The sequence below is a fragment of the Dryobates pubescens genome, chromosome 8 (assembly GCF_014839835.1).
Source record: "Dryobates pubescens isolate bDryPub1 chromosome 8, bDryPub1.pri, whole genome shotgun sequence".
Taxonomy (NCBI): Eukaryota; Metazoa; Chordata; class Aves; order Piciformes; family Picidae; genus Dryobates; species Dryobates pubescens.
In genome coordinates this window covers 10525925-10538437 of record NC_071619.1, presented here as the reverse complement: position 1 = coordinate 10538437, position 12513 = coordinate 10525925, and the positions used below count along the sequence as shown (strand labels likewise).

The 12513-nt window shown below is 41.4% G+C and overlaps 1 protein-coding gene across 4 annotated transcripts in view; it reads left to right on the top strand.

The window, feature by feature from the left end:
* Window positions 1-12513, top strand: part of SLK (STE20 like kinase) — a 54138-nt gene that overhangs the window by 14756 nt on the left and 26869 nt on the right. For all 4 annotated transcript variants that reach the window (XM_009908138.2, XM_054163853.1, XM_054163854.1 and 1 more), the window contains exon 2: window positions 11419-11583. In XM_009908138.2, coding sequence (XP_009906440.2) covers window positions 11419-11583 — 165 coding nt within the window. The remainder of the gene's footprint in view (window positions 1-11418; window positions 11584-12513) is intronic.

Sequence of the window (12513 nt, the reverse complement as noted above, 5' to 3'; positions counted from 1 at the left end):
TCCCTGGTGAAAAGATGTTAGCAGGACTGGCTCTCTGAGCTCAAGTGAGCTAAAGCATTGTTACAGGTGCTGAATGACTAGAGGCCAGATTATCACACAGGATCTTCCCTAGTAAAAGCATCAAAGGTTTCTTAAGTTGTATGTTCAAACAAATAATAAAATTATCAAGAGCAAATAATAGAATTCTCAACTCTCAACCTGGCAACATGATAATTCTCTGAAAAATCATCAGTCTGGAGACAGCCTCAACTCTGGTTTATGAATTATCTTGGAAGTCATTCCCAGGAACAGCTAGAATTGTAATTTGTTGTGTGATAAATTATTTCTTGGAATCATAGCTGTTTTATGTAAACTAGAACAAAGGTGTATTTGTTGCTGGAATAAAGACTTAAGATGTAGTGACTGAAATAAACTTACCTATCAATAAGCACTAATCATTATCTGTTTGGTGGTTTGGTTTTTTTCCCTAATGACATAGGGCTGGATAAATAGCTACAATGTCTGTAATCCAAGATGTCGATATGCTGGGCTACTGTTTTTCCTGGGAAGCTGTAAGTCACTTTGGGGCTGACATTATCTCCATAAAATGCAGAAAACCTCTGCCAGCAACTGTTAGTGTCTCCTCTGCGGATGAAAGATAGTGGCAAAGCGGCTTAGCAATGCAAGAATAAATCTTAATTTGTCACACCTCCCCTGTCTCAAGTCTAACAGCTGATTCTATTGCAGAATAGTGGTTTTTAATGCTGCTTTTGCAAGTAGTATATACTATTATTATATCTGAATGTAGGAACAAAATACCAGTTCTTGGCACCTGCACCTCTGGCACCACTTAATACTTTAATTCTACATGTTTTCCCAATATTGTCAGCTGGTTTTCCCTGTTGGTTTTATATGAGCTATCACACAACAAGAGAAGGGAAAATAAGAATGTGTTATTATAAAACAACACAGCAGATTTTGAGATTTTCTTGCCTTTGTTTATCAGAGTTTTGGTTTTATTATTATTTTTACTCTGTTTTTCAAACAGATTTGCTTAAATAAGAAGAATGAGAGTGAAATCTGATGTAATGTCCTCTGTTTATTTTCCTCTAAAGCACTGTTTCACTTATTCTGCACATATTTGTCAGTTTAGCCCTGGTACTGTTCAAATATGCATATAAACATCCCTTTTGATTTCAGTGACACAATGCATGAATCAGGATGGGAACTCTGCTTAGCTAGTGTACAAAATACCACAGAATTAATGCAAATGTGTGAAGGGAATTGTGAGGTTAAACATGAAAATTACATTCCATATCACTCCCAGAAATAACTTGTGGTATCCTCGGAAAAAAAACTGTGGAGGAAGCAGAAGAACCACCACAAGTATGAAGTACAAGGATAATGTTAAAAGAGTGAAGTTGCCATGGAAACTGCTCCAAAACCAGTATAGCCACAAAGGCAGCACCAGACCACAGTATCATAAAGATGAGCTTCGGTAGTCTGGGTTGAAGACTTTCTTAGTAATAGTATTTGCTTGTAGGAAATGGAGGCACTTTATCTACATTTCTAGTTCAGTATTTTTTTCCCTGGCCTTGGACACCTTTTTAAGTGGAATAAACTGCACAGTAGTTAGTATGATACGTTGTGCAGGCAGGAATAATTTGGGGCTGATAGGCTGTAGCTTAAGGATGTATCATTTTCATTGGTGGATACTGTCATTACCTTCTCAATAGGTCTTTCACAACAGTCACTTCAATGAGTTTTAACAGATAGAACTGAAGTTAGTTTTACTTCCTTGGACCAACCATATTTAGAATGAAACAGAAAATGAAATTTCTGTATAGGATTTTTAAAATTATTACCACATTTTCAAACATTGTGCAGGGAAGGCTGGTGCAAAAGTCCTTCCTTGAAATGGCTCATCACAATTTCCAGAAAGCTGCAGAGTTTGCCATCCCCTTCATTGTCTTAACTTGTGATTTACTGTAAAAACTGTGGTTTGATATTGTAGAGGTAGCTACTTACTCTTGAATTCAGACTAGTACTTTTAATGGCATGTGTCAACATTTGATGTTAGAATTAATGCTTCTTTTATCTGAATAAAGTAGTTTGGTGGTTGGTTGTTGTTTTTTTTTTCTAAAGCTCTCTAATAAAGAATATCTTTCCATGTTTTGAAAAGAAGCTTGAAGAGTTGATACTAGTCAATTATGCAGTTGGGGGTGGGGTGTTGTTTTTTATTATTATTATTATCTCAGTTTAAGAAGGACCTTGAGACACTTGAACATGTCCAGAGAAGGACAACAAGGCTGGTGAGAGGCCTTGAGCACAAGCCCTATGAGGAGAGGCTGAGGGAGCTGGGGTTGTTTACGCTGGAGAAGAGGAGGCTCAGGGGAGACCTCATTGCTCTCTACAACTACCTGAAGGGTGGTTGTAGCCAGGAGGGAGTCGGTCTCTTCTCTCAGGCAACCAGCACCAGAATGAGAGGACACAGTCTCAAGCTGCACCAGGGGAAGTTCAGGCTTGAGCTGAGGAGAAAGTTCTTCACTGAGAGAGTGATTAGCCATTGGAATGTGCTGCCCAGGGAGGTGGTGGAGTCGCCATCCCTGGAGGTGTTCAAGAGGGGATTGGATGTGGGACTTGGTGCCATGGTCTAGGCGTGAGGTCTGTGGTGACAGGTTGGACTTGATCTTTGAGGTCTCTTCCAACCTTGGTGATACTGTGATGATGATGATGATGATTATTTTGGGGTTATGATTGGTTAGTTGTGTGTTTTGTTTAGTTTCACAATGGACAGGAAAATGCTATGCTATAGTAAGTTTAAGAAAATCACAATCCTGTGTAGTTTTTCCAGTAGGCCACAGTTTCTTGCAGATTTCTTTGATCAGGCTGTTAAAATCTGAACTTACTGCCATTTCTCTTTCCTTATGGTTTGTTTAAGAAAGCCTGAGATCCATTGCTTTCTGATAGCTCTGAGAACTGCTCCTGCCTTTGTGTTTTTCAGAACTGATTACTGGGGCATCATCAGAAGGCATTTATGGAGCTAGATCTGACAATATGAGATGTATGCAGAAGTGTAAAGAACAAACACACAAACAAAAGGCCAGCAGAAAACACAAATATGCAGAACCATCTTTTGTCACACACATGTTGGCAACCATTATGATCTATCATTATGAGTACAGTTTTGTTTAGAAGAAGAATGAGTCAGAAAGGATAATCTTCTTAATTGATTTGTTTTGCTGCCTGCAAAACGTGGTGTGGTTATATAACATCTCAAAAAAGATCAGGCATCAGGAGGAAAGGTGATGAACAATTTTCCATCTTACATCTGTAATGGGTTGGGGCAGGTCCCCTCCCCACCACAGGCAGAAATAACGACTCAGACAAACGGATTGCAAAACAACATCTCAGCTTCATTTCCGGTTGAACAGCAGATGAAGAACATATTTAACTTTTTTTTCAGTTGCAAATAGGGTTTGGGTTTTAGATCTCTACGTGCTGTGTTGCAGGAGAGGAGCTGCACAGCTCTGAAGGAAACGTTTTCTGGTGATAGGAAGCTGAAACAGCTCCTCTCTCCCAAGGCTGAAACTTCATATTGGTCACCTAAAGATGAAAGACTAGGAGTTATCTCTGAGCTGTAATCCTATTACTCAGGAACAGTGGCTCTGCTCTCCCTGCTGTCCATAGCTGGGAATATGCAACAACTTGGCTGAGTGCCCAGACAGTGAACCTGCCTTTCAATATTCTGCCATCAGTCTCTTTGCAAAGCTTCTGGCTCTGGGACTTCTATTTTATTGTATGTTACTGTAAAAAAATCCAGGAGTGGTAGGGAGGGGTCACTAATTTCACATGCTTGCAGGTCCTAGTTTTGTATAGGAAGTTTATTCCTCTTTCTTGTACTGTTTATGACATTTTTGTGCACTAGATGTCATTGCCATTTAGTGTGAGGGATTAAGGTTTGGAGAGAAAGTAATATGCAAGAAAATAGTCTATGCAAACCATCTCTCTAAAAGCACTTGGGGGTAGACTCATTTTTGTCATTCTTGGTACACTTGTTCCAAGGTGGTTGCTATATATAGTCTAGTGTCAATGAGAACAAGAGGGCACAATCTCAAGCTGCACCAGGGGAGGTTTAGGCTCGAGGTGGGGAGAAAGTTCTTCACAGAAAGAGTAATTGACCGCTGGAATGTGCTGCCCAGGGAGGTAGTGGAGTCACCCTCCCTGGAGGTCTTCAAAAAAGGATTGGACATGGCACTTGAAGCCATGCTTTAGTTAGGCATGAGGTATTGGGTGATAGGTTGGACTTGATGATCTCTCAGATCTTCTCCAACCTTATTGATTCTGCGATTTACACTTTATTTTAGAATTAGGAGAATAAGGGTATTTTTCTGTGTGCTGTGTGTTATTGAGACTGTTCCATCCATTGCAAGACTGTAACTTGTAACAAAGTTTGCTATTCCCTTGTGCAGGTCTCTCTTAAGTTAACATTTCCTGCAGTAACCTTAAATATATAATCCAAATAACAAAACAGAAGTTTGAGTGAATGACTGCAATTTTTATATAGTGCTGCATGTAATAGTTAATAACATGTCATGTTGCATTAGCCAGAGCTTGGGAGAATGGGTTATTCCAATTCAGTTTTCAGTCATTGTGGATGAATCATTAGAGAAGATCAAATGTTGTGAACGCAGAGAAAGAAAATCTTTCTCCCTCTTTCTTCCTTGTCTCCACATAAAGCAGGATTGAAGACTAACCATTGGATATGCCAGTTTGGATTTCATAGGATAGGACTGAAGCTTAAATCACCTGTCACGGAAGCAGAATCAAACATATTTAAGAATATGAACAAAAATAACCTCAATTGCTAGTTGAGAGCTGAAATATAGGAAGAAACTGCTGGGCTACTGACAGAGGACATATTTTGAAAGTGCGTAACCTCTGAATAACCTGAATGGTTATTTGACTTTAAATGTTCATGGGCCCAAATGCAAAATGAGTCTGTGCAAATCAAGACTGCATCTACACAAACATTTCTTTTTTTAATCCTGCTGTGACCTTTGGAGAGTGCTATGTGACAGAAGAAAGGCTTCAGCCAAAGTCTAGAAAAAACAAACAGCCCTCACAAAGCTGTAAGTGCTTTTTGTGCCTCTTAATCAAGGGGCTGTTTTTTATCCCACACAATACAGTGCTGCATAAATCTTGTGTATGAACAGTAAAATCCTTTCCTACCCGGTTCAGAGGAGCTTGGTTTTGGGGCAGATAATTCTTACAGCAATTCCCATAGATGGGTATTTACTAAGTACATTGTGAGGTGGAAATTAATGAAATGTCTTATTCAAAACCAACTTCTAAATTAATGGTTTAAATAGATACATTTTTTTCAGCTGTAACTTGCTGTATATGCAGGGTTATCAAACACTGAAATAGGCTCCCCAGAGGGATGGTTGAATCCCCATCCCTGGAGGTGTTTCAAAGGGGCATAGGTGTGGTGCTAAAGGACGTGGTTTAGCACCAGACTTAGGAGAGTTAGATAGTGGTTGAACTTTATGATCTTTAAGGTCTTTTCCAACCAAAACAATTCTATGATTCTATATTTAAAATGTTATCAGTCCTCATAAATACCCAGTGGATACATGGTAATTCTAAGGCTTTTTTTCTGTTAAGAACTGGGGGAAAAGTCTGGGTCTATCCCAAGTCAGAACAAAGACAAGCATTTGTTTTGCATATGCTTTTTAAGATGCTCATAAAGATAATCATACTGTCCTCTGGTTTTTAATGAGGTGTTTTAATAGAGCTAACCTAAAGGAGGAAATAAACTTACTCAAAGCAGATTTCTAGTTACTTCAAGCAAAAGGATCTGGAAAAAATCCAAACACAATGCAGTCTTGTCAGTAGACAAAAGGAATAGTATATACAAGCTGGAAAATCCCTGGCATGTCATCATGCATGCTCATCTGCCAGTGCCCCTCTCTCCTTTCTCACAGAGGTGAAACTGGATCTGAAAACAGCGGCATCTGCTCTTGTTACCTGATGTCGAAGTTTTAAATTGTCATATTTGAGCAAAACGTTGTTGCCATTCGGTAGTTTGCATGCCAATTAGTGTAAAAATTAGTTTCAGATTGTTTAATTCATTTTTTTTCCAAGTGTCCTTGTAAACTACAGTGGAAAGTGTGTGGCCATCCACATTTCCAGAAAAAAAAGTTATATTAATATTTGAGTTCTCTACAAAAGGCCTTCAGCAACCTTTTTTTTTCTGCAGATGTAAAGCTGCCAAGTCTCGTTCTATTGTGGATTCAGGCATCTGTTTCACTTTCCATGTTGCATTTACAGTGTGGCTCTAGAATAGGAAGGTTGCTCTTTCATTCTGACTATGAAGCATGAAACCAAAACAAATGATGTTTGAATTATTAAGTAGATCTTTTTATTATTAGGGTATGTTTTGGAAAACTTTGCAGTATGTTGTTTTTTTAGTAATGTCATGCAGATCTCTGTTGTTAAAAAAGAGAAGGCAGTACTGAGGTTAAAAAGATTGGTTGATTCTCGTTTTGGAAAGGATATTGAGATAAAAACCAGTGTCAAAACCTTTGCCCTCAGCATAATGATGAATCAGCTAGGGCTATGCTTATGTTTTGTTCTTGCTGCTCTTTTACTGAATGCTATCTTAAATGTTTGTCTTCAAATATTTACTTCTCTTCTGCCACATTGAGAGAATTATTAACAGTTGTGAAAATAACAATACCTAGGCTTTGGAAATGAGTCTTAAAAGTTCTTGCTGTCTGATACCAGATTTTTTTCTGATAGTAGTATAATGGGATTTGGTGGCAAAGCCCAGATTTGGGGATTCTTGCTGTTGCCCTGCCCTCGTTTCCTAGAATCACAGAATCAACCAGATTGGAAGAGACCTCCCAAGATCATCCAATCCAACCTATCACCCAGCCCTATCCATCAACTAGGTTTGAGGCCAAGAGCTAGAGATTAGGGACAATCAGGTTGAATGCTTGTGGGCAAGAATTAGAGGGAAGACCGGTAGGGCAGACATCCTGGTTGGAGTCTGTTATAGACCACCCAACCAGGAGGATGATGTCGATGAAGCATTCTATAGACAGCTTAAGGCTGTCTCAAGATCTCCTGACCTTGTCCTTATGGGCGACTTCAACCTGCCTGACATCTGCTGGGATCTCAACACAGCAGAGAGGAGGCAGTCTAGGAGGTTCTTAGACTGCATGGAGGACAGCTTCTTATCCCAGGTGCTGCGTGAGCCTACCAGGGGCAAGGCTTTGCTTGACCTCCTCTTCACCAACAGGGAAGGGCTGGTGGGTGATGTGGTGGTCGGAGGCTGTTTAGGGGCCAGTGACCATGAAATAATAGAATTTTCAGTATTCAGTCAAGCTAAGAGGGCCAGCAAGAAGACCTCCACTCTGGACTTCCGGAGGGCGGACTTCAGGTTGCTCAAGGAAACAATTCAGAGGGTTCCTTGGGAGAAAGCCCTTAAAAATAAAGGGGTCCAGGAGGGCTGGACCTGCTTCAAGAAAGAGCTGATGAAGGCTCAGGAGCAGGCTGTGCCAATGTGCCGGAAGAGGAGCCGCCGGGGCAGACGGCCAGCCTGGCTGTGTAATGAACTTTTAATTGAACTAAGGGAAAAAAAGAGGGTGTATCATCTTTGGAAGAAAGGTGAGGCAACCCATGGAATGTTTAAAGAGGTTGCTAGGGCATGTAGGAGGAAAATTAGGGAGGCAAAAGCATATTTGGAACTTAAACTGGCCTCTGATGTGAAGGACAACAAAAAGTCCTTCTATAAATATATTAATAGCAAGAGGAAGGGCAGGGACAACCTCCACTCCTTGGTTGACATAGAAGGAAATGTTGTAACACAGGATGAGGAAAAGGCAGAGGTACTTAACACCTTCTTTACCTCAGTTTTTACTACCTGGAAAGAACGTCTACCAGACAGCTGGCCTGCAGAACTGGCAGAGGGAGCCAGGGAGCTGCATGGTTTCCCTTTGTTCCATGAGCAAGTGATAGGAGCTCTCCTCAGCAGCTTGGACCCCCACAAGTCCATGGGACCAGATGGGATCCATCCTAGGGTGCTGAGAGAGCTGGCAGATGAGCTGGCCAAACCACTCTCCATTATTTTTCATCAGTCCTGGCTCACTGGAGAGATCCCAGCTGACTGGAAGCTGGCCAACGTGGTACCCATCCACAAGAAGGGCCGGTTGGATGAGCCAGGGAATTACAGGCCTGTCAGCCTGACCTCAGTACCAGGAAAGATTATGGAGCAGGTCATCCTGAGTGCAATCACACAACACTTAGAGGATGGCCAAGGGATCAGGCCCAGCCAGCATGGGTTTAGGAAGGGCAGGTCCTGCCTGACCAACCTGATCTCCTTCTATGATCAGGTGACCCGCCTGGTGGATGTGGGGAGGCCTGTGGATGTAGTCTACCTGGACCTCAGCAAGGCCTTTGACACCGTTCCCCATAGCAAGCTCCTGGCCAAGCTGTCAGCCCATGGCTTGGATGGGACCACACTGCGATGGGTTAGGAACTGGCTGGAGGGCCGAGCCCAGAGAGTGGTAGTGAATGGTGCCACATCCAGCTGGCAGCCAGTCACCAGTGGTGTGCCCCAGGGATCAGTGCTGGGCCCCATGCTCTTTAACATCTTTATTGATGATCTGGACGAGGGCATCGAGTCCATCATCAGTAAATTTGCTGACGACACCAAGCTGGGCGCAGGAGTTGATCTGCTGGAGGGTAGAGAGGCTCTGCAGAGGGACCTCGACAGGCTGGGCAGTTGGGCAGAGTCCAACGGCATGAGATTTAACACATCCAAGTGCCGGGTTCTGCACATTGGCCACAGCAACCCCATGCAGAGCTACAGGCTGGGGTCAGAGTGGCTGGAGAGCAGTCAGGCTGAGAGGGACCTGGGGGTGCTGGTCGACGGTAGACTGAACATGAGCCTGCAGTGTGCCCAGGCAGCTAAGAGGGCCAATGGCATCCTGGCCTGCATCAGGAACAGTGTGGCCAGCAGGAGCAGGGAGGTCATTCTGCCCCTGTACACTGCACTGGTTAGGCCGCACCTTGAGTACTGTGTCCAGTTCTGGGCCCCTCAGTTTAGGAAGGATGTTGACTTGCTGGAACGAGTCCAGAGAAGAGCAACAAAGTTGGTGAGGGGTTTGGAACATAAGCCCTACGAGGAGAGGCTGAGGGAGCTGGGGTTGCTTAGCCTGGAGAAGAGGAGACTCAGGGGTGACCTTATTACTCTCTACAACTATCTGAAGGGAGGTTGTAGACAGACAGATGTTGGTCTCTTCTCCCAGGCAAGCAGTACCAGAACAAGAGGACACAGTCTCAGGCTGCGCCAGGGGAGGTTCAGGCTGGATGTTAGAAAAAAGTTCTATACAGAAAGAGTGATTGCACATTGGAATGGGCTGCCTGGGGAGGTGGTGGAGTCGCCATCACTGGAGGTTTTTAGGAGAAGACTTGACAGGGTGCTTGGTGCTGTGGGTTAGTTGCTTGGGCGGTGTTGGATTGGTGATGGGTTGGACGCGATGATCTTGAAGGTCTCTTCCAACCTGGTTTATTCTATGTATGTATGTATTCTATGTATGTATATGTATTCCCCATGTGATAGCCATACCAGCAGAGTCAGGATGAACCAACTACCTTGTGATGCTTCACATCAGGACTTAAGAGTTGCCTCTGCAGGTTTTTGTCTTTTCATGCTTTGGAGAGAGCCTATGTACCCACTTCTCTTTTAATTTTGTTTGAATGTCAGGAGTGCGATGGAGTAAATTTTGGCCTTTTCTTCACGGTTCTACATAAAATTGGTCAAGTAAGCTTCATTTCTACAAATTCATTTGTTCAGAGGCAAAAAATAACCACTGGAAACACCTTGACAAATTAGTGGTTTATGCTCTGAAAACCTGCCTGGACACTTCCCTGCATAACCTACTCTAGGTGATTCTGCTCTGGCAAGGGGGTTGAACTAGATGATCTTTAGAGGTCCCTAGCAACCCCTGTGATTCTGTGATAGCTGAAAATACACCTTCTTGATTAAAGTTTACTAAATTCCAGGTTATAGTATTCCTTCAAATGTAATTTGCAAGAGAATAGAATAAACCAGGTTGGAAGAGACCTTCAAGATCATCGTGTCCAACCTATCATCCAACACCACCCAATCAACTAAACCATGCAACCAAGCACTCTATCAAGTCTCCTCCTGAACACCTCCAGTGATGGTGATTCCACCACCTCCTCGGGCAGCCCATTCCAATGGGCAATCACTCTCTCTGTGTAAAACTTCCTCCTAACCTCCAGCCTAAACCTCCCCTGGCGCAGCCTGAGACTATTAGAAAGTGTGTATGACTGTGTGTTTAATATTTGCTTATACATATTCCTCCACATATTAAAAAATCAAAATCTCACTTTTCCTAGTTTTCCTAGATTTGCTTCTCTGCAGCATTCACTGAAGAAGTATTTACAGCACTTTAATTGTTTGTAATCTGTTATGTTTTAAAGAAGACAATATAGCAGAAGTGCTTGAGGGTTTTGTTATGGTTGGTTGGCTGGTTTTGGGTTGTTTTTTGGTTCTGGCTTGGTTTTCTGTTTTGTTTTTTCGTGTGTGTTTGTTTGCAGGGTTTTTGTTTGGGGTTTTTTTTGGTGTAGGTTTTTTGGGGTGCTTTTTTTCCTTAGGCATGCACATAGGTGTGTTCTTTTGCTTTTCAAATAACAATCTTGCTTGTTCTCCAGTTGACTGTATCACTACCACAGTTCTAACTCCCTACTTTTTAGGTGGGGAGTAATAGAGGTTGGCAGCATTTTCAGCGTGACCAACTTCAATGAGTAGCCATCTCTGGAAGTCTTCCTAGACTTTTGAAGCAGAGAATAAAATGACCACACAAATTACCAAAGGCTTGGCAGCTTTTACATGAGACCTTGGATACAGTCCCTAGCTGAAGAAGAGCATAACCTACTGATTACTGGTGGAGGATCTGGTTTTCTGTGTAGCTTTATGACAGCTACACAGGGAGTGTCACAAGGGCAAAAACTTGCAGTCAGGAGTGAGAGAGTGGAGGCTACATCATATTTTTTGCCAAGTATTAATAGATTTTTTTTTTTGAGGTGTACAAAATAGCAGCAACTCTTAAGCTATTGACTGCATGGTGGTTTAATGACTGTGATGAGAATTAAGCATTTTTATGTTCCTGCCTCTCACTGTTTCTTGACAATGAGAAAAGTTATTAATCTCTTTTTCTGATAGGTCTTACTGAGTCTTTAAAATGCAGGTGTTCTCTTTTTGTAGAAGCAAACTAAAGACAGGAAATAGTACAGAACTGTCAAGAGGAGGAGTTCTGTTGGTTTATTGTGGGGTTTGTTTCTGGAGATAGTTGTCTGGTGAAACTTGCATTTATATTTTTCCTATGATTTTTTCTATTATAGGCTCAGAACAAAGAAACAAAAGTGCTGGCTGCTGCAAAGGTGATTGATACTAAATCAGAAGAAGAACTTGAGGATTACATGGTTGAGATTGATATTTTAGCATCTTGTGATCATCCTAATATTGTTAAACTCCTGGATGCTTTTTACTATGAAAACAATCTGTGGGTAAGTAATTTTTCTGCTCTAAATGCTGTTACTTATTTTTTCTGCTCTAAATGCTGTTACTTATTTTTAATTCCCTAAATGCTTTTACTTATTTTTCCTTCCCTAAATGCTTTTACTTATTTTTAATTCCCTAAATGCTTTTACTTATTTTTCCTTCCCTAAATGCTTTTACTTATTTTTTCTTCCCTAAATGCTTTTACTTATTTCAAAACATTATTGAAATAGTATTTTTTTCATGACTTTAGTAAAATATCATTTATCAATCACACTTCTTCTGGGTTGTTACTTTTTGGGGGAACCATTCAGTTTCAAAACTGATTTGTAAATCCTGAGTATGACTTCTAAGAAGTCATCACTGCAAAGTAGAGCTAGACTGAGTCTTTGGGCCAGAGTTTGAATCCAAAATTTGGAAATTCACAATTCGTTTTGGTGCATGGAAACAGTTCTTAGTGCTCATTTGTAGCAGCAGGACTCAGATTTTAATTACATTAACGCAAATTGGGGTGAAATCCAGAATCCACAGCTGAAAAATAAGTAATGTGCTGAAAAGGTCAGCCTCTGAAGTATGTGTTTTAGGTATGTGTGAATTCATTAGTACTCCCAGGAAGGACCATAATTGATTTGCTTAAACCTAAGATATTTGTGCATTGGCATGCATATGACTATACAGCACTCTTCTGTGCACTGAACAGCTCTATCTATGAAAGCACAATTTTTCTTCCCATACAGTATTTATAATTGCTTTGTGAATGGTACAAAGAATACATTATTAAAATGATAAACTCTTTCTTAAAAATGATGCCTAAACCAAATAAAAACCTGTTTCCTTGGAATTCTCAGACATATGCCCTATCCTTTCAGCGTGAAGCCAATGGAAGCACAATACTGTGTTTCTTCATGCAGATTAACTTTGATAAGCTTTGTGAAAAC